Genomic DNA, 22,898 nt, shown 5'->3' with positions numbered 1-22,898 from the left:
TTCTGCTACTTTGGCTATCAAAAGGTGGTTGCTGGCCTCTTCACTCCAGTTTCGAAGTATGTGTGGCAGCAGTGGTGGTGGTTTCATCGCCTTACTTTCTGATCCCAGATCATAGCTAAGGCAGTGTGCACTTGAAGGTGGGGGTCCTAGTGGCAGCTCCTGCGTCTCTACATCTTGGCTGTGGCTGAGGTAGCACATCTTCCGAAGATTCAGTGTTGCCACGTTCTGGAGGGCATTTCTGGAGAGCCAGCTCCTGTAACCCTTCTAACAGTTTTTAAGCACCCATTTCCCATATTTTATATCTTTAAATACTTTCCTAATTTAAAAAAGACATACACATACACAGTCTTAATACTGATCTTAAGAAAAAAACAAACCAGGATTTCAGGAGAAGATAAGCCAGAGCAACCCTTCCACTAAAAACACATTTAAAAAATAAAACTTACACCAAAAAATCTTTATCAAAGATCTGAAAAAAATAGCCCAGAATTACCAGGCAAAAATCTAAGGAAACTTGAGCTACCAACTCAAAGAGTACTGAAGCTGGTTTGCCCTGAGTACCAATCCTAATTTTAGTTGTCTTAGTCCATTTGGGCTGCTGTAACAAAATACCACAGACTGGGTAAGTTATAAACAACAGAAAATTTTTTCTCACAGTTCTGGAAGCTGGGAAGAATGAGCTCAAGTTGCTGGCACTCAGTGTCTAGGAAATAAATTCTTATGTTGAGCCACCATATTTTGGAGTCAAGCTAAGTTTGCAGCTTAGCTTGAGCCCTAAGACAAAAGTAAAGTCAGTTTAAGATGGCATGTGAAAGGAGCCTCATTTTCTCTGTAAACCTTTGAGAAAAGAGTTTAGAAGGAAAACCTCTGAAAGCCAAACAGGTAAGGTTTTTGTTCCCCCCCCCCCCACAATGGCTTACCCCTTCTTCACTCAGCTACTAGGCCGCTGTCTCTTCACCACCAACAGCTATTCCCTTGTTCCAACGATCGATCACACTTGGCTTAGAATTGCTAAACTTTCCACATAGGAAAATGAGTGGGACCTGGTCATGCTATTGCTATCCAAATGCCCAGTCCCTTGAGGGGACATGGATACAGCAAAGTAAAGAGAATGGCTTGAAAAATCAGGAAGGTGAAGTTTCAGAAGTAACTCAGACCTATTTCCAGCTTTACAAATCTCAAACTGTTGCTTCCAAAATGCAGTCAAACACTTTAGCACTTCCCTGGAGGGTCAAGAGGGAGGAATCATGATGCTCAGATGATAGTGAATTATGAGAGGACCGTCTTAACCAACAGCTGAGACTCCTGTCATTCTCCAGTTTGTACACATCCTTCTGAGTGGCTATGTGTGGGAGGAGAGGGAGGGAATTAGCCACCCACACACACTCTGCTCAAGTGGAGTTGATGGCCACATCTTTGTGGCTATCCTGATAAGAAAAACTAACATTTTTAGACTTCGAGAGCTGAGTGACCACATGACCCTGAGGGGAGGGGCAAATTTACCTCAGAAAGGGAAAGAGGGCACTATAAAAAATTTTTCTCAGATAGCCTTAATGTATTGAGTCCAATACTAGTTAAATAAATCACCTAACAAAAACCCATGGATTTACTCATTTAAAAAAGTATTTGAATGTAATCTGCAAATTTCTTTCTGACAATGCAATTTAAATACAATTATTTTTTGAGAACACATACATCATTGTGAATGTTTAACATTACCACAGACATTTTCCCTTGTTCTGAAAAATTCTTCAAACATAATTTTTATTAACTGTAGAGTAATCCACCACATGAATGGACATGAGATTCACGCGTAAGTCTATGACTTGCCCAGTCATTCTTGATTGTAGGGCACTCCTTTTAGATAAGACCTTAAGGTCTTTCCCAGAATCTGCTTCTAGACCAGTGGTTCCAAATTTCTGAGAGGTGGTATACATATATTGAGTCTAAACAGGGTGAGACTGCTGGGGTTGGAAGGGCAGCTGCACGAGTATCCTTAACTTCTCCATGCCTCAGTTCTCTAATCTTTAAACGGGATAGGTGACATTATGTACCTCAAAGTGTTGCTGTGAGGACTGAATTATGTGCTTACTATATTATAGTGCTTGCTACATAGTGATTAGCAAATATATATATGTGTATATATAAATCTGTATGTATATATACACACACATCTACACCTACAGATCTTTCTTCCTCAGTTTACTATGGGGTTATGGCCTGATAACCCCATGGTAAGTTGAAAATATTCTAAATCGAAAATGCAATTAATACACCTAACCTACTGAACATCATAGCTTAGCCTCGCCTACCTTAAACGTGCTCAGACCACTTATATGAGCCTACAGTTGGGCAAAATCGTCTAACACAAAGCCTATTTTATAATAAAGGGTTGAACATCTCAGGTAACTTATTGACCACTGTACTGAAAGTGAAAAATAGACTGGTTGTAAGTGTATCCGTTGTTTACCCTCAGAACCTCCTGGCTGCCTGGGAGCTGCAACTTGCTGCTGCCCAGCATCATGAGAGCATCATAGAGCATAGCACTAGACCAGGAAAGGGTCAAAATTAAAAATTCAAAGTAGAGTTTCTACTGAATGCATATCGCTTTCACGCCATTGCTCAGTGAAAGAATCCTAAACTGAACCATCGTAAGTTGGGGACCATATGTATATATAGATATCTATATCAACATGTATCAGATCTATTTATCAATTGATATCAGTCAGTCTCTATCTTTCTCTAAACACACACACACTCTCTCTTCCTGAACTAACTCTAGTCAGGCTCCTCTAGGCCCCAGTCTTGGGCTCTGTCCTTCACCCATTTAGTCCAGTTTTAGGAAGAATTCCCCTAGGTCAGTTTATCAAGACCACCACCACCCGCCCCCATCCTTAACATGTCATCACTCTCGCCAGCCCTCAGCAAGAATCCTATCAAGTCTTTTTAGCCAGATTCTCCCTCTTACCCTTGACGGTTCGTTTTAGTAACCGTATATCCAGTGACACCGCCCCCCTTCACTATAAATCCCCACTTGTTCTTGTATTTGGAATGGAGCCCAGTTATGGACAAAGGTCTCTCACCCTACGGCAATAATTCCTGAATAAAGTTTGCCTTGAGAAGCTTTCGATTCTGTCCGGCTCTGGTATTTTTTGACAATATACTGGGGAAGGCTCAGATAACTTTGGGAATCCATACAACTATAGTCCTCTTCCTAAGAGAAAACGCAAAAAAAAAAAAAGGCAAAACTGCCCCAAACCTTAGGTGGTTTGTGGGGTCTACGAATCCCAGATTAAGAATCTTTAAGAAGGAAAAGACGCTGGGATCCATTTGTGGCTGGACACATTCCCTGCCGCCATGGTCTCTGAGAAACGTAGTCCAGAGGCAGGATAGCCAGAACTTGGTCATCCCATAACCATCCCCGAACCCCCAAAATACCTTCCCTGCCACCTATAAAGAGCTCGGACCCGGCCCCGGGCGGAGCGGAACGTCGACCCGCTCTAACGCGGAAACAATCGCCCGGAAGCAAAACGCGCGAAGGCGCCGCAGACAAACCGGCTTCTAAACTCCAGGGAGCTTGGGCTCCTCAGCTGGAGAACACGGAGGCATCCGAGAGCGGCCCCACCGCAGTGCCTTCTGGGAAATGTAGTCCAGAGCCGGAGGGCCGGTCGCCCGAAGAATGCTGGGAAGACAAACCCGGACCGTGATTGGGCCCCGGCTGCAGTTGGCTTTTGGGAGTGCAGTTCGGCGTGTCGCCCTGGTCAAGCTGGAGCCCGGTCTTCCATCTCCTCAACCTTGGCCCCGCCTGACCGCCCAGAACCGAGTCTTCCTCCGTGAGTTCTGCCTGTGGGCCATGACCTGTCCTGCGTACTGCTCCGGGTATGAGCTGTGGGGCAGCCTGTGTGTGACAGAGGGGAGGCTGTGGGTCTGTGACGTGAGACGGTTTGGTCCAAGACGGTGCCAGTGACTGAGGGTGGGGAGAGGCAGGTGAGTGGATACACCTGCCTCTGTGTGGGTGGCGGATGGGATTCTGCGACCGTGGCGGAGCGTGACCGTGCGAGGAGGGCTTTGTACGTGACGTGTCTTTCTGTGTGACCGCAGGTCTTAGAATGTGTGGCCTTGGTTATGTGTGAAAAGTTGGTGTGACTCTCAACCTTCCTTCAGTCTATCAGTGTGACTGGAGTTGTTCAGAAACTGTGTAGGTTTAAGATAATAACATGAATGTGGGTTTCTGTTCGGTTGCCTGTGGGATTGTGATAACTACTTACAGGTTTGCTTTCCCCATTTACAACTAGAGTAATAACTCCAATTTTCTTATTACCCTGAAGTTCTGCAGCAAAGCACAAACATAAAACATGATAAAAACATGACTTTTACATTAAATAAACTCAAAATTATTATAGAGAAAAATTCAAAAGCAGCCTAAAATGTTAAAACATGAAGATGGGCTTCAAAACAATTTCTTATCAATAGTATGGTACGGCCTGTCTTGGCTCTGCCCCAAACACCACAGTTAGTCATTTCCTTTTGCTGATTGGAATGTACCTGCAGAAATTCAGGAAGCCTTGGACTGCAGAATTAGCGTTACCCATCCTGAAGCGCTCATCTAGAATACACATGGCCTGGTCTGCCCACTCTCTGAGGAAGGACGCTTTCCCTCAGAAGGTCTCGAAGCTTGCCCAAGGCAGCAGTTTCTCCCTGAGCCAGACCCAGAACTCAGTTTCTATCCCTTAATATAGTTTTGTTTTCATCTGGCCTCATGGCTTCTGTGATGTCATGAAGCAAATGTCTGCTATCTCTGATACTGCTTTCTCTAAGGAGTTTACCACCTTGATTCCACCCATATGGAGCTGGAATAAATAGAGGAACATTTCCCTGTAGGCCTTGTATTTCATGGAAGGAAATTTTAGAGTCAACAGAGATCTGACTGTAAATACCAACTCAACCACTCACATTCTACAAGTCACTTGTAGTTTGTGGTTTTCAGCAAGTCACTTTTCTACATCTGTCTTATTTTTTCTCCTACAAAGAAAATCTGACTGCAAGGTTATTTTGAGGAATTACTATTACTGATATTAAAAGTGATAAGTTAGCATAAAGAGGTTGAATCTCACACTTTAGTTGTCACTGCATCCCTTTTACATCTTCAAGTTTTTGAATCATGAGGATATACTGCTTATTCAAAATATTAAAGATTTTTAAGCAGAAATAAAAGAGAACAATTGAGAAGTACTAAACAGTATTTAGAAGAAAATTATCTTGGGCTAAAAAAAAAAGACATGAGATATTTAAACATATCCGGCTAAGTTCCTCAATTCTAAGGATAGAAAGAAACTCTTGCCAAATGCTGGGATGGAAGCAGTTACTGTGGTAGGCAGAATTATGGCCCTCCAAAGATGTCTACATCCTAATCCCAGGAACCTGTGGGTATGTTTTTACATGGCAAGAGGGAATTAAGTCGCAAATAGAATTAAGGTTGTTAATCAGCTGACCTTAGGACAAGATTATCCTGGGTTGTCCAGATGAGCCCAATATAATCACAAGGGTCCTTAAAGGTGAAAGAAGGAGGCAGAAGAGTCAGTGTCAGAATGATGCAATGTGTGAAAGGCTCAGCTGGCTACTGCTGGCTATGAAGATGGAAAGGGGCCACACCAAGGAAGGTGGGTAGCCTCCAGAAGCTGAAAAGGCTAGGAAATAGATTCTCCCATAGAGCCTCTAGAAGAGAACACAGCCCTGTCAAGACCTTGATTTTGGCCCACTGAGACCTGTTTCAGACTCTGACCTCCAGATAATAAATGTGTGTTGTTTTAAGCTGCTAAGTTTTGATAATTTGTTACAGCAGCAACAGGAAATGAATACATCCCCATAAGCTAAAAGAAACAGACTAGCATTGGGTTCCTCTTCTAGAAGATCAGAAGCCAGAATTCAGTGAAGTGACATCTCTGGATTACTGAGAGAAAAACTATAATCCAAGAACATTCGACTAACCAAAAGTATAATTTGTGAAGGTCCAAGAAACTCTTTTGGACATATAAGGATTCGGAGAATACCAACTATATAACATTTATTGAGATAAATATAAATACTCAATAAAATAGTCTAACCAAATTGCATTTGAAATAAATCTGTTACCTCAAGACAGGGGAAAACAGTAAAAAAACAGTGGCCAGCAATGAATGTTACTCTGAATACTATATTTAAGTTTAAATGGAAATCATGAAAGGGTCTGACAGTAAGTAATATAAGCATCAAATACAGTAAGTCCCCTACATACAAACCTTCAAGTTGCAAACTTTCAAAGATGTAAACATGCATTTGCATATCCAATCACGTAAGTTAGTTTCATGTGTCTGGCGTACATTGTCATGTGTATGCATCCTCTCCAAGTGGTTGTGCTTTTGTGTACTTTACTATGCAGTACTGTGTAGAGTACAGTAGTACAGTATCTTTATTTTAAGCCCAGGATGTCTGGAAGCAAGCGTAAAAGCAGCGGTGATGAAACTGGTAAGAAGCGCCAGCTGTTGTACTGTACTACAATACTTTTCAAGGTACTGGAAGATTAAAACTTTTATTTTTGTGTTTGTTTTTTATGTATTATTTGTGTGAAAAGTATTATAAACCTATTACAGTACGGTACTATATAGCCGATTGTGTTAGTTGGGTACCTAGGCTAACTCTGTTGGACTTACGAACAAATTGGGCTTACGAACATGCTCTCGGAACGGAACTCGTTCATATGTAGGGGACTTACTGTAAATAAGAGTAAAACTAAAAGCTTTGGACTATGAGTTTTCATTAGGTTAGTAAAATGGAGGAAATGTTAAAGAACAGGCTGTGAAGGAAGGGAAAGAGAAAGCAAGGATGGTCTCTTCTCAGAGGAGAGTAGCAAAGAAAACTAATGATGGGTTAGAAAGTATAACAGTGCTCTCATTCTGCCCAATAATGATTAAGAATGGGGAGATAACCACTACCCTAAGCACAGTGGGAAGTTCCAATTTAGCAAGAGAAAAGGAACATAAGGAAAAGACCAAGAAAACATAAATAGTACAAAGTAAAATGAAAGGAATAAGGTGGAGTTATTACACTAAATAAAAATGTGAATTTCCCTACAGAAAAAGAAATTTGTATTTTGAGTTATTAAAAAAATAGCTATATGTTTTTTTTATAAGAAATAACTAAAATGACAGGGGTTGAAAATAAATGGATGGGCAAAAACATACCAAGTAAACAGGATAAATCATTATTATTAGTGTTACACAGTATGGAAATAAAATACCAAAAGGATTATACTAGGCCAAGGTTGGCAAACTTCTTATCTAGAGGGCCAGATAGGAAATAAATAGGCATTGTGCCCATAGTCCTTGTTGCAACCACTCAGCTCTACTGTTGTAGACAATGTGTAAATAAATGAACATGACTGTGTTCCAATAAAACTTTATTTATAAAACAGGCAGCAGGCCAGGTTTGGTTTGTTGACCCCTACACTTGGCAGAGTAGGATATTGTTAAGTGATAAAAGTATGATTCTTAAATAGGGGTTAAGTTATATGTCTTTATAGGTCCAACAACATAAAGTAAAAAATCTCTGGATATTCAAGATTGTGGTTAAAAAGTTCAATTTTAGGAAATTCTGATCCAGTATACCAAATTATGTAAGAATGTGGAGAATTTTATCATTATAATCTACTGGCTTAAATAGAACCTTGTATCCAAAAAAGAATATACATTATTTTTCAATGTTATGGAACATATACAAAAATCAATCCTGTACTTAGCCACAAAGAAAAATGTTAAATACAAAAAAGTAGATACTTTCAGGCCACATTTACCAATCATAATAAAATAAAATTTGAAGTTACATCATTTAGGATGCTTTCAGCTGCAAGTTTACAAAATATCCAACTAAAAGTAACTTCAGCAATAAAGGTTTATTTTTCTTAGATAACAAGGCATCTAAGAGACAGTTCCAAATTGGCCTCATAGCTCAGTGTTAGGGTGCTGGGTCAGCTTCTTTGAGGTCCTCTCTTTTCTGCTCTTGGTTCCAAGATGGCTGCAGCAGCTCCAGGCATCAAGTTCTCAGAGGAAAATGTTTAAAAGCAAGAAATGAAAGAGGAGGGAGTCTTCCTAATGTATCTGTCTCTTCTGAATGAGGAAGATCTTTCCCAGAAGGCCCTGTAGATCCCTAGAACATACTGGCCATACACTGGAACATCTGGGCCATCTTGAGCTGCAAAGCGGGCTGAAAATTAGCATGTGACATCTGCAGCTTCTAAGACAAGACACAGATGCTGCCAATAGGAATGGGAATTGGGTATGGCTGCTAGGTAGGCAACTAACCCCTTCTGTCTGTGATAAGTTATAAAAGATAATCTAAAACAACCTGGAAACTAAGAAACAGTCTCCTAAATTTAGTTTACTCTTGGATCAGAGAGAAATAAAAAATGAGATTATTGTAGGATAACCACTTCCTATTTCATCATTTTCTGTTTTTGTTTTCTGTTAATTTATTCATCATCAGGGTGTTTGGTATTCTCTTTTCTGTCTTCTTAAATAGTACATTTAGTATATTTGAGTACTGTCTTTCAGGTTTTCATGTTTTGCATATACTTAAAGGCCGTAAAAGTTCCTCTAACTTCAGCCACATCACACATTTCTTGACATGTAAAAACTCTCATTGTCATTCTGTTCATTACCACTGATGGTAACTGCATGACTTAGTTTCTTGTTAATCCAAGAGTAATTTGGCTGTTTTTTTTTTCTTTTAAATTTCCAATAAAATTCACACTTGGCTATTGTTAAAATTATTACACTGTGGTGAGAAAATGTGATTCTGGTGTGTGTTAGAGACAAAATTTTTTCCAACCTTTTCGTCTTTGACAATCATGGTCTAAAAAAATTGCATCCATATAATTTTTCTTCAATATGAATTTTATTACTCAGGATAAAGGACAACTCTGAATAAAGGAATTCTCACTTGCATTACATTCTTCAAGTCTTTCTCCAAGATATAAAGAGTAAGTTGTGATTAGCCTAAGCTAATGGACTCTTCCCATTATTTCCATTCATATGGTTGCTTGCTAACATAAATTCTCTGATGATTAATAAGGGATAAGTGCTGATGGAAGGCTTTTCTACATTTATTAAATTCACTTGTGTTTCTCTATTATGTATTCTCTGATGTTGAACGGTAGTTGAGTCATGATTTAAAGTCCTCCCATGTTCCTTATATTCATAGGGCTTTTCCTCAGTATGAATTACCTGATGTTGAATCAGTTGTGAGCAATGGCTGAAGGCTTTCCCACATTCCTTACATTCATATGGTTTCTCACCCGTATGAATTCTATAATGTACAGTAAGATGTGAGACCCGTTTGAAAGCCCTACCACATACCTTACATTGGTAGGGTTTCTCTCCTGTGTGAATTCTCTGATGTTGCTTAAGTTGTGAGTTCACCCTAAAGGCCTTCCCACATGCCTTACATTCATAGGGTTTTTCACCAGTATGAATTCTCTGATGTCGAATAAGAGTTGAGCCTTGATTAAAGGCCTTCCCACATTCTTTACATTCATAGAGTTTCTTGCCAGTGTGAATAGTGTGATGTTGAATCAACTGAGAACGATGACTAAAGGTCTTCCCACATTCCTTGCATGCATAGGGTTTTTCACCAGTATGAATTCTATAATGTACTTTAAGATGTGAGATCCGATTGAAGGCCTTGCCACATTCCTTACACTGATAGGGTTTCTCACCAGTATGAATTCGTTGATGTTCAATCAACTGTGAGCTTCGACTAAAGGCCTTTGCACAATCCTTACATTCATAAGGTTTCTCACCAGTATGAACTCGCTGATGTTGTATGAAATTTGAACCAGAATTGAAGGCCTTTCCACATTCCTTACATTCATACGGTTTCTTGCCAGAATGAATATTCTCGTGTTGAATTAGTCGTGAGCCATATTTAAAGGCCTTCCCACATTCCTTACATTTGTAGGGTTTCTCATTAGTATGAATCCCTTGATGATTAATAAGGAAGTCCTCTTGCCAGAAGTCTTTTCTACATTCATTATATCCATAGGGTTTTTCTCCAATATGAATTTTCTGATAAAAAGTAAGAGATGCTTGCTGGTCAAAAGTGGACATTTCTTCATTATCGATTATCATGTGACTCAAATGTCCATCTGGATTTCCCTCTTGCCTGTCAAACTGACTTCTGCATTCCCAATCATCTTGGAAACTTGAGCACTCAAAACCATAACTTGTAAGGCTTTCCATTATCTGCCACCGGGGTGATTGTACTTCATAACTGTGCTGCTTTGGAGATAATACCTTAGTATCATACCTGGACTCCAGTACTGAAAAAGAACAAAACAAGTATGTATTTGTTTTTTCCTTTTCCAGAAAAAGTAACTTCTATAGTAAAAACTGGAAAGTTCAGACTCAGGAAAATATCTGTAAGCTCTTGAATGTGACTAAGAAATTAGAAAATGGAGTAGAACAGAGAAAGAGGAAATACCATAAATTGAGATGAATGAGGTAATCAGAGAGATTTTAAGAGTAGTTCTAAAATGTTAGTGTGGATCAGAATCACCACTGAACCATGGTTTTAAAAAATGAATATTTCTGGGGCTTCCCTGGTGGCGCAGTGGTTGAGAGTCTGCCTGCTGATGCAGGGGACACGGGTTCGAGCCCTGGTCTGGGAAGATCCCACATGCCGCGGAGCGGCTGGGCCCGTGAGCCACAATTGCTGAGCCTGCGCGTCTGGAGCCTGTGCCCCGCGACGGGAGGGGCCGCGATAGAGAAAGGCCCGCGCACCGCGATGAAGAGTGGCCCCCGCTTGCCGCAACTGGAGAAAGCCCTCGCACGAACCAAAGACCCAACACAGCCAAAAATAAATAAATAAATAAATAAATAAATAAGAAAATCCTTTAAAAAAAAAAAAAAAAAAGCAGCTATATAAAAAAAAAAAAAATGAATATTTCTATGAAACCCTAGAAAAGACACATATGAGTAACAGAAAGCAAATCATTTGTTGCCAGGGGCTGGGGGGTATGAGTAATTTTGTGGGAAAGAGCATAAGGGAACTTTTCAGGGTGATAAATATGTTCTCTGTCTTTTCTGTGGTGGTGGTCATGTAAGTGTATACATTTGTTAGTAGCCACTAAAATATTGTACTTAAGATGCATGCATTTAATTTAATATAAATTATACCTCAATAAAGTAGACTTTTAAAAATGATGGAGAGGGGTGACTGGATACTTCTCTGGCCAGAGGAACATGATGGTGCATCTGCTTGACAGGGGATGTGGTGGTATAGGAGGGCTATTTTCACATGTCCACTGGAAGGTGTAATAACACAGCTGTGGTCTTCTGCTGTGATGCTTTCTGTCTCTGAAGTTTAGCTGAACACCGTGGCTAGAGCTAATGTCAGCTGGACCAGTCTCTCCTGGACTTTTCCACTGCCTAAAAGTGACCTTCGAAAAAGGAGGGCCTTGTTCCTTGTTTAGAAGATTAGGCCCAAATTTAATGGGGGTGGCCTCTTCCAGAGCAATATTCTTTGCTGGTTATTCAAACTGCAAGGAAAGGCTGAATGGTGTATTTGATCTTGATTCTACCTGGTACATGATTTCCATACAGTGGCCCGTTTTACTGCAATCACAGAAATCAGTCCCATTTAGTTAACAAAGAATTGGTTGCAGCTTCATGCAAGGAACTATGGGCAAAAGTGAATGGGTGCTTTTGAATGTGTTCATAAGTTATAGACAGAAGGCCAAAGGGGACTTTATAGGGGCACGTCTGCTTCCTGTGGTAGCATATCAGAGACCACTATTGGTTTTTTTGTGAAATTATTAAGCAAAAACTACTGAAATAAAAGATTACTTTGACAATGCAAGATGATGAAAAGTCTGTGAAAGAAGTATCAATTTTCTGGGAATGATGCTGCTGTCACCTCAGAAATTTGCACCACGTGAAGTTGTAAGAACAAAAAGAATGAAAAGAGCAAAAAGTAGAGGTATTGTGTGAAAAGAGCAAAAGTAGAGGTATTTTTTCAGACACCATGTTTGGTTGTTGAAGAGGGAAGCTCTCTTTACGGGTCTCTTTACTGTGCTCTAACAACTGTGCTAAGACAGATTCCAAACACATCCATTATAATGGCCACCTATGAACTGGTGGTCCATCTACTCAATGGTTAGCAACATCTGGCTGCCATCCTATAAAGAAGGGACCAAAAGATTGCAGTGGACCATGGAATATTAAAGCCAGCCTGGTGGACAGAAGAAAATTAGTTTGGGAATGTAACTATGCCCTAATGGAAATCTGGTTTTAGGAATTAAAGTGATAACACATTACTTGGTCTTTTTGGCAATGTGAAAAAAACTGCTGCCTCTAAGGACATGCCATTAAAAGCACTCCTCTCTCCAAACTGCCATATTTTCTGTCACAGACATCAGACACAGTTGAGTTTTGCTGATTTATGGCGGTCAGAGTACAGTGTTTATTCCATGAGCACTTTGCACTCATCTGAATTAAGCCATCTCTAATCATATATTGTGCTATAACTATACAAAGATAGTACTAATTTTCTAATTTCTGGCTTCTGTTCTACTGCTTGTAAAGTTGCAAAATAGCAACAATAATAATGAGGTCCTCTGTATTATTTTTATATTTTCCTGATAGGATCTGGTGCAGTTTTTAGAAGTTGATTATTTAGCATTAGTAGTTACTGTTTTTAACAACCAATGAAATAATGTCTAAAAATCTTATGTATAGTCTTAGCATTAAAATGTTTTGGTTTCCTCATATGGAAACTCAAAGGATCCTAAATGGCCTAAACAATCTTGAAAAGGAAGAACAAAGTTGGAGGCCTCTCTCACTTCCTTATTTCAAAGCATATAAAGAGCTACAGTAATCAAAACAGTGTGGTACTGGCATAAAAGAAAACATAAAGACCAGTGGAACAGAACAGAGAGCGCAGAAGTAAACCCATATACATATTGTCAAATGACCTTCAACAAGGATGCCAAGACCACACAATGAGGAAAGGACAGGCTCTTCAACAAATGGGGCTGAGGAAATTGGATATCCACATGCAAAAGAAAGAAGCAGGACCCTTACTTTATACCACATTTTAAAAAATAACTCAAAATGGATTAAAGACCTAAACCTAAGACCTAAAACTATAAACTAGAAAACATAGGGGAAAAGCTTCATGACACTGTATCTGGCAATGGTTTCTTGGATATGGTACCAAAAGCACAGGCACCAAAAGCAAAAATAGACAAATGGGACTATATCAAACTTAAAAACTTCTGTGCATCAAAGGAAAAAAATCAACACAGTGAAAAGGCAACCTACAGAATGGGAGAAAATATCTGCAAACCATATAACTGGTAAGAGGTTAATAGACAATATAAAGAACTCCTAAAACTCAACAAAAAACCCAAATAACCTGATTTTAAAATGGGCAAAGGACTTGAGTAGACATTTCTCCAAAGAAGACATATAGATGGCCAACAGGCGTATGAAAAGATGCTTAACATCACTAATCATTTGAGAAATGCAAATCAAAACTATAATGAGATACTGCCTCACAGCCATTAGGATGGCCACTATTAAAAAAAAAAAAAGTGTTGATAGGGTGTGGAGAAACTGGAGCACTTGTGCACTGTTGGTGGGAATGGAAAATGGTGCCGTCACTATGGAAAATAGTATAGTGGCTCTAAAAAAAAGTTAAAAACAGAATTACCATATGATCCAGAAATTCTACTTTTGGGTATATATCCAAAAGAATTGAAAGCAGAATCTGAAAGAGATACCTGCACACCCATGTTCACTGCAACTTTATTCACAATAGCCAAGAGGTAGAAGCAACCCAGATGTCCATTGACAGATGAATGGATTAAAAAATTGTGGCATATACATACAGCCTTAAAATGGAAGGAAATCCTGTCACATGCTACATTATGGGTGAACCTTAAGGACATCAAGTCAAGTGAAAGGAACCAGACACAAAAGGCCACATATTGTATGATTTATGCGAAATATCCACAATAAGCAAATCCATAGAGACAGAAAGCAGATTAGTGGTTGCCAAGCACTGGGGGCAAGGGGGAATGGGGAATGACTGCTTAATGGGTATGGGTTTTCTTCTGGGGTATGTCTAGGAAAAACACACTTGTCAACACCATTCTACTCTCCATACTTCACTTCTGACACTTCTGGTCACCAAATGTGTGTGGGTTTTTCGCTTACACCAAGCAGCCCTCCATCTCTCTGGTAGATACTGATTGGGCAACCTACAAATTCATTTCTGACACTATCTTTCTGCAGATCTCACAGATGAAGGGCTCAGTCTCACAAGACTGCCCCTAACAGTGCCCCACCCCCCACAAATGGAAGTTCCCACAACCCCTTCCATGGGTTTTAATCATTTGCTAGAATGGCCTGCAGAATTTAGGAAAACAGTTTACTTACTATATTACCAGTTTATTACAAAGGATGTAACTTACGACCAGGTAGATAGAAGAGATGCATCGGGCAAGATGTGGGGAAAGGCTGTGGAGCTTCCTTACCACATCTGGGCACATCACCCTCCCAGCACCTCCATGTGTTCGGCAAACTGGAAGCTCTCTGAACCCCATACTTCAGGGACTTTTATGGAAACCTCACTATGTAGGCATGATTGATCAAATCATTGGCCATCAGTGACTAAATCAACCTCCAGCACCCCCTTCCCTGGGGTTGGGGATGGAGCTGAGAGTTCCAACCCTTTAATCACATAATTGGTTCCCCTCTCAACCAGCCCCCATCCTGAAGCTATCCAGGAGACCCGAGCCACCAGTCATCTAATTAGCATATAAGAAGACACTTATGACTTCGGAGATTCCAAGGGTTTTAAGACTTGTGTGCCAAAAAACAGGGATGAAGAACAAATATATATTTCTTATTATAAATCACAATATCACAGGGTGATAAAAATATTCTGAAACTAGATAATGGTGAATGTACTAAATGCCAATGAACTATACACTTTAATAAGTTGAATTTTGTTATGTATATTTTACCATAACTTTAAAAAAATTAGAAAACATTTTCCATAAAAACTATAAATGACCACAACTGGCTCAAGCAATGCAACACTTGAATGTTAGATTCAGTATTCAGTATCAGGAGTTCAGTATTAGGAAACCTATTCATATAATGCAGATTTTGTAGATGGAAAGAAAAAAAACTTAATAAAATATGAAAAGGTGGATCTTCTTTAACCTAAGAAAATATCCCTATCTCATTCCTATGGCTGATATTATGCTTAATGAAAGACACTAAAAATATTCCTATTAAGGTCAAGAACAAGATTAGTATGTAAAACCCCTCTTAACAGTGTTCTGTGGGTACTACATAATCAGCATCCTAATCAGGCAAGAGAAAAAAACCTGCAAGGTATAAAAATGTAAAAACATTATCACCATTTGCAGATGATATAATCGAATACTTGGAAAGCTCAAGAGAGTTACATAAAAAACTGTCATAAACAATGAGAAAATTCAGTAAGTTGGGTTTGCTACAAAATTCATCTGAAGATGTGAATGGCTTCTGTCATATATAAAAAAATAACCAGTTGGAGTATAAAATGGATGAGTGCCATATTAGTCTATACTATAGATTATGCCAGTAACAGCAATAAATATAAACTACCTAGGAATAAATGTAATAAGACACATACAAGATCTATATAAAGAAAATGTTAAAACCTTAATCAGGGATGGACATAAATGAAAGGAAAAGCCTGTCATGTTCTTCAATAGAAGACTCCACATAATAAAATCAGTTTTCTCCTAAATTAATCTATAAATTTACAGTGATCGCAGTAAGAAAAATTGCATGATTTTATTTTTTTTGAAAGCAAATATTCTGATTCTAGGGTTTGGATAGAAAAGTAAATGAGACTAGCCAGGAAAACTCTGAAAAATAAGAATGAAGAGGGACTAATTCTACCAGATATTTAAAACATTTAAACTCTTAATAAATTAAAACCATAATGGTATAGACAGATGGTTAGAGAAATTAATGGGCTAGAACAGAAAGTCCAAAAATAGATCCAAATACAGAGGTGGTAAAGCAGACGACAAAGGTGGCTTTATACATTAGTGGTGAAGAGATAAATGCTGTTTCAGTAAGTGGATAATAATCTGGAAAATAACATGAAATCACACCTTACACTGGGAAAAATTCCATATGGGTCATAAATTTCATCATAAATAAGCTAGAAAAATATCACAGGAGACTCATAACCTCAGAGGGTGAAGTTCTCTTTAAATATGACACAGATCCACATATCTAAGGAGTAAACAAATTGAGCACCTCAAACAAACAAACACATGCTGTCAAAACTCAAACGACAAAAGCAAACAAATCTGTTCTGTGACATTTCAGGTGTGGTAGGCAGAATAATGGCCTCCCAGAGATGCCCATGTCCTAATTCTCGGAACCACAAATATGTTAGGTTACACGGCAGCACACAGCTTCTCTCCCCATGTTCACTCCACCCCTGATCTCACTCACTCCAAGGGGCCAACTACCACTTCAATGTGGATGAATCTACTACATCAGTAACGCTTAGTTCTTAGCTTCCCATTTGAAATTCTCTTGAATGCTGCAGAAACTGTTTATGGACATGATTTTGGTCTCGTGTCACACTGTAACTTTGGGTCTGATCAGGGAAGATTTTGCCCCCCCCCCCCAGGGGACACTTGGCAATGTCTGGAGACATTTTTGGCTTCACAAGTGAAGGGAGGCCAGGGAAGCTGCTAAACATCCTGCAATGCATAGAATGACCCCCCCTCCAGCCTGGCCCCAGCAAAGAATTATCCCACTCAAAATGTCAACACCACTGAGGCTGAGAAATCCCCCGTCCAGAACAGGAGGACCCCAGGCAGAAGGGACAGCAAGGGAAGAGGCCTCGAAACAGGAATACGCTTGACGTTTCAAAGCCAGGATGCATATACTTGTATTGTCTGCTTTCGTGCTCCCATGGCAGAGCTGAGTACTTGCGACAGAGACCACAGAGCGGGCAAAGCCTGAAATACTTACTGTCTGGACCTTTAAACAAGACATTTGCCAACCTCTATGTTAATGGAACAGCAAAGAGGCTCGTGTGGCTGTAACCGAGGCAGCAACATGGAGGGTGGTAGGAAATGAAATCAGAGTGAAGGCTGCAGGGCAGATTCTGTAGAGCAACTTAGTCCAACACAAGTTTCTGTGATACTGAAAATGTTCTATTCTGCACCGTCCAGTAGGGCAGCCACTAGCTACACAGGGCTACTCAGCATTGGCACTGCGGCTAGGGCAACTGTGAAATGGAATTCTACGTTTCATTTTAGTTAAAATGTAAAGAGCATGTGTGGCTGATGGCTACAGTACAGACACAGAGCCTTCTAGGCCATGGTATGGGTTTTGGGTTTTCTCTTGAGTGATGGGAAGCTGTGGGCAGGTTTTGAGCAGAAATGTGATACACCCTCACTGAAGTTTTGAGACGGTCCGGCTGCTGTGTGGAGAAGGCACCGTAGCGGACAACAGTGCAGGCAGAGGCACGGGGAGGAGGCTACTGCAGTAGTCCAAGTGGTGCTGGGGATGTGGGTGGTAGCAGTGTTGTTTGTTGGTGAGAAGTGGTTAAATTCTGGTTATATTTCAAGGCAGAGTGAACAGGATTTCCTGACAGACTGAATACATGTGTGAGACAGAAAAGTCAAGGGTGCTTCAGCAGTTTTTGACTTGAGCAATTAGAATAGAGTCCCCTGTTACTGAAGTGCAGAAGAAACGGGGAAGAATATACTTGTTAGGAAGGATCAAGGACTCCCTTTTGGACTTAAGCTCAAAGTGTCTAGTGAACATCCAAGTGGAGTTGATAAGAAGGCTGTAGGATATAGATATCTGGAGTTTTAAGGGAGAAGCTGAACGTGAAGGTAATAATTTGTGTTGTCCAAAAGAACTTTCTCCAGTGATAGAAATATTCTGTATCTGCATTGTCCAATACTGTAGCCACAAGCCACCAAATAGCTACGGAACATATGAAATGTGACAAGTGCAACTGAGGTACTGAATTTTAAAGTGTATTTAATTGTAGGGAGTTCCCTGGCGGTCCAGTACTTAGGACTCCATGCTTTCACTGCCAAGGGCCCAGGTTTGATCCCTGGTCCGGGAACTAAGATCCCACAAGCCACGCGCCATGCCCGCCCCCCCGCAAGAGTATTTAATTGTAATGAATGTCAATTTCAATGGCCACATGTGGCCAGGGGCGCCATATTAGACAGCACAGGTGTGAGTATGTACAGCATGGTCATGGAGAAGGTCCTGGGGAATGGAAATAAACAGAAGAGGCCTAAGTCTGAGCCCTGGGGTGCTCCAGCTTTTACAGAAGCTGAGAAGATCCACCAAAGGAGGTTGAGGATGGTTAATGAGGTAGGTGAGAACAAGAGGTAGTGATGACCCAGATACACATAAATGTTTCAGGAAGGAAGGAACAACCACTTTTGTCAAATGCTGCTGATAAGCTAAGGAAGACGATGACCGAGACCAGACCTCTGAGTTTGGCAACTTGGAAGGAAAATTTTCTAACCCAAAAGGGCTGCCTCCTCGCCAGCCAGCCGGACACTTATCTGCAGTGGGTTCTCTCTCCCCACACATGCCTCACTCACCTGGGCACTGGCCTCCTGTCGCTACTTTCTCCACCATCCAGGGCTCTCTGCCTTGTTCCAGGAAGGAGATCACATCAGGTTTGGAAATGGCAAAACCTGGATGTGAGAAAAAAACATGCCACGCAGTTACGGTGCGGGGCCCCAGAGTTCAGACCCAGGGCCTGGTTATCGAGGAGGGGAAGTTGCAGGACGGGCCAGGGGAACATGTGAGTCACCTGAAGGCTGGGGAAGATGTAGCTTCAGGCCATAGAGCTACCCTTTAACCAATCAAAAGACACCCCAGAATTGACAAGAAGGAACAGATGTGCCCAGGGGTAACCTCCAAACTGACCACATCGCCTTACCCAGTGAGACCAGGTTGCTATAGATCTCCAACATCACATCTCTGTACAAATCCCTCTGAGCAGGCGCCAGCTGTTCCCATTCTTCTTGGGAGAAGACTACGGCCACATCCCTGAACAAGTCTGAACCCTGGAACAACAGGCAGGTATGTTATATGTGTATTTCAAGGAAATGTTTTTCGCTGGGATGAGAGGAGATGGAGGAGGTCTCTGCAAGAATGGGGTGTTCTGGCGAAAAAGAAGGCTGGGGCTGGAGGCCTTAGATGTGAACAAGTGACAGGAAAAGATGCGCACAGGTAAAAGAGAGGTTCAAATATTCTTGAACTTCCCTTTTTAATACAAACCAAAGCTCTTGTACTCAGTTCTGGGATGAAAATTAAAATCCAGCCAAATGGAGTTGCTCAGTTGTGACAGTATAATCAAGCACACTGCCTATTCTGTCCTCAGTATATGATAAATTCTCAATGTGAAACCTATCATTTGTACTTTTATGGAGTAACAACAACAAAACCCAACAATTTTTGGTAGACTTTCCCCAAAATGTTTTATTAAAAAATATTTTCTATCTTAGAAAACAGAACTTTAATTTAAGTCAAGAATTGCTTCAAGATGTAGGCTCATTATGTGAAAGCGTATCACAAACATTTTTCCTTATGAGAAAAATCTTCAATGAAGATTACTTTATTAGCTGTACAATTTTCTATCAAGTGAAATAACTGACTCAACCATTCTCTTCCTTTGGATGCAGAGGTCTCCAAGGTCAGATCTCTTAAGGCTGGTTCAAAACTATGACTATGCAGATTCTGAACAATTTATCCATCTATCTGATGGATAGATGGATAGATCTATCTGAACATCTATCCATCTATCTTTCAATCCTCAGCTCTGCACTTTGCTTGCTTTTAAGCTCAAGAAGCAGACGGAGAATGACCAAGATTCCAATGCTCTGTTCAACCCCAAACTGGACCTTAATTCTGGCATCTTAATCTCTCCTAGATTCCCAGCTAAACTTCAGTTACACACCCAGTTGTCAATACAGGAGATGTCACCCCCCCCCCACACTGAAATTGAGACCAACCAATACCAGCTTCCCTGCTTTTTTGTGTGTGATCCCTCATCAGTAGCCATCACCATTTCATCAAACCTCAGTTCCTATAAGGGATGCTCTCATTTTGTGTAAGGAAATGGATTTCTTCTCCCTCTGGCCTCCCAGCAAAATACCAAGCCAACAGAAGATATGGAATGCTATATAGAATGAATCCATGTGGGCATTGATCAGAGTGGATGGGGCCATGGGAGAGGGTACTAGCTGCCTGGTCTTTTTTTTTTTTTTTTTTTTTTTTTTTAATTTTTGGCTGTGTTGGGTCTTTGTTGCTGTGCGTGGGCTTTCTCTAGTTGTGGCGAGTGGGGGCTACTCTTCATTGTGGTGCGTGGGCTTCTCATTGCAGTGGCTTCTCTCGTTGAGGAGCACAGGCTCTAGGTGCGCGGGCTTCAGTAGTTGTGGCACGCAGGCTCAGTAGTTGTGGCTCGCGGGCTCTAGAGCGCAGGCTCAGTAGTTGTGGCGCACGGGCTTAGCTGCTCCGCGGCATGTGGGATCTTTCCGGAGACCAGGGCTCGAACCCGTGTCCCCTGCATTGGCAGGCGGATTCTTAACCACTGCGCCACCAGGGAAGCCCTGCCTGGTCTTTTTATTCCCTAAAATGGGAACCTCTGAGAACCAGATTCTTGGATGGAACCCAGGTGGGAAGCTTCAGGATAAGGAAAGCAAATATTTACATGATTTTAAAACTCACAAGGGACATGACTGTCAAAATTTCATGGGTTGATGGGTCCTCCTCCTGGTTTCTCTCTTGGGGAAGGGCAGAGTCCTGAGATGGCAGAGCTGAGGGAGGAAAGAGCAAACATGAGAGGCTAGGCTTGCTTCACAGCTACCAGAATGCCACGGTGACAAATGCCCACCTCCTTTACTCCCCACCCCCCAAAATTAGAGGGAGCTGGGACAAACTGTGGCCTTTTCCCAGCTCCACCCTGTTAACTGATGCAAATCTGAGGTGGGGATGCTCAGACCTGGTCCAGTGACTGAGGATGGTGTCCCAAGGACAAGGAAGGCCATCCTTAGGCCAGGGAGCAAAGCCTGCCTGATCTGCATCAGCCCAGCCCACAATGAAACCCTCCCAGAACCAAAGCATTTAACTGTCTCATTCCCACAATGTAACACCTTTGGAAGTCTCCCTGGCTCTTACCCTAACTTCCTAACTCACAAAGAACCTTACAGCCATACGTAAGGCCGGGCAGACACCATTTTGTGGACCTTGCCTGAGTCAACAAATGTTTGCAGTGGGCAAATTAGATGGAGCAGGCCCCGTACTCCATTATCATCACATAAACGTGCCCCTGCACAGAGATATAACAGTGAGCAAAACTGTGTGCACAATATTTGCTGAAAAAACAGAACCAAAGATTAGTACCTAACAGTTCACAAGTAGGCAAGTGGCTGAATCATTTTTGGCACAGCCGTATGATGGATGCCAAGCAACTATCAAAAATGATGTGGAACAACATCAACTGACAAATATATTCACAACTGGACCCTTTGTACAACAAGAGAACATTCAGCAAAAGAAGTCAGACCCACCCACCTACTGACACACAGGCTAACCCCCCCCCCAAAAAAAAAACAAAACTGGAATGGAAAACCACCAAGTGTTAACAGTGATACCATTTAACCACTTCCTGAGTTCATCAGTAAAACCACAGTATTTTATAAAAGAGCTTAGGACAGTTCCTGGCATGTTACAAATATTTAATTCTAAGTAATGTGTAAATGAAATAATGATAAGTGTTCCTTAATATCATGTAGTAGAACTTTTTCCATATGACTTTTTTTTAAAGCATATTTGTATTATCTATAAATAGTCTATTACAGAGGTGGTCCGTGATTTACTCAACCATTTCCCCACGGTTGGACAAATTTTCAACAAGATCCTCTAAATTGTCTCCAAGTTGCTCCTTCTAAACTAGTGGTTACAAATCTTCTGGGGTCTTGCAACTCGTTGACAATCTCATGAAACAAGACTTCGCCCCAGATCTTTTAAAAAGCACGCGTAAGAATAAACGCAAAACATCCGTAAGTATTTTCTGGAGGTGGGGACCCCCCCAACAGACACACCCACCTAAGGGGTCCAGGGACCCGGGCTATAAGCCCTGACGCCGACAGGGGGCGCAAGCAGGGCGCACGCCGCGGGGGACGATGGGAAGTGTAGTCCAGAGCCGGGAAAGCCGCACACCGACGATGAAGCGAGACGTTCGTGTTCTTCCCAGGCCCGCGACCCGCCCGGCCGCGGCGCCCAGTCCTGCGTGGACTCCGGAGCGCTTGGCAAGCTCCGAAGCCCCTCACCTGCCGCCTCCTCGGGTCCAGTTGCCCCCGTGGTCGCGCCCCGCGCAGCCCCAGGTACGCTTCCCCCTCCGTACCGGCGGACTCGGGAGCCGGAAGACAGCGCAGACGCACAAAGCCCCTCGGCTGATGTGTCGCGATTGGGCCAGCGCCGCAGTCTCTTCTGGGAAACGTAGTCTCCAGGCTTAAAGGCCGGAACCAAACCGCAAGACCGCGTCTCGCGATGCTTCGGGTGGGCGGGGTGCTTGCGTGCGTGGGAGACCGTCGGGGTTACGGCAGAGCGTGTTGGGTTCCCTGAGTCGCAGGGTGAGGGTCGGTCCGTTGGGCCCGTTGTCTGCGTGTGACTGTCTCGCTGCTTGCAGGTGAGTGTGTGTGAGTGTGACTGGGCGCGCCGTGTTCGGGTCTCACCCGGTCGTTGAGTGTGTGACTGGGACCGTTAAACGCCATGTACACGTTTGTGTGTGGCTGTGTG

The 22,898-nt window shown here is 41.7% G+C and overlaps 1 protein-coding gene and 1 pseudogene across 1 annotated transcript in view; one reads left to right on the top strand and one right to left on the bottom strand.

Annotated features, from left to right (window-relative positions):
* Positions 1-22,510, bottom strand: part of ZNF582 (zinc finger protein 582) — a 28,642-nt gene extending 6,132 nt beyond the window's left edge. The window contains exons 1-5 of the mRNA XM_057534091.1: positions 22,206-22,510; positions 20,826-20,914; positions 19,036-19,162; positions 18,692-18,787; positions 9,238-10,351 (exon numbers count right to left, since the gene is read on the bottom strand). Of these exons, the coding sequence (XP_057390074.1) occupies positions 9,238-10,351; positions 18,692-18,787; positions 19,036-19,162; positions 20,826-20,834 (1,346 nt within the window). The 5' untranslated portion in view covers positions 20,835-20,914; positions 22,206-22,510. The remainder of the gene's footprint in view (positions 1-9,237; positions 10,352-18,691; positions 18,788-19,035; positions 19,163-20,825; positions 20,915-22,205) is intronic.
* LOC103003283 (solute carrier family 25 member 36-like) lies at positions 10,524-12,190 on the top strand (annotated as a pseudogene).
* Positions 22,511-22,898: the final 388 nt, after the last annotated feature.

Source organism: Balaenoptera acutorostrata, chromosome 19 (genome assembly GCF_949987535.1).
Source record: "Balaenoptera acutorostrata chromosome 19, mBalAcu1.1, whole genome shotgun sequence".
Lineage (NCBI taxonomy): Eukaryota > Metazoa > Chordata > Mammalia > Artiodactyla > Balaenopteridae > Balaenoptera > Balaenoptera acutorostrata.
This window is presented reverse-complemented; position numbering and strand designations above follow the sequence as displayed.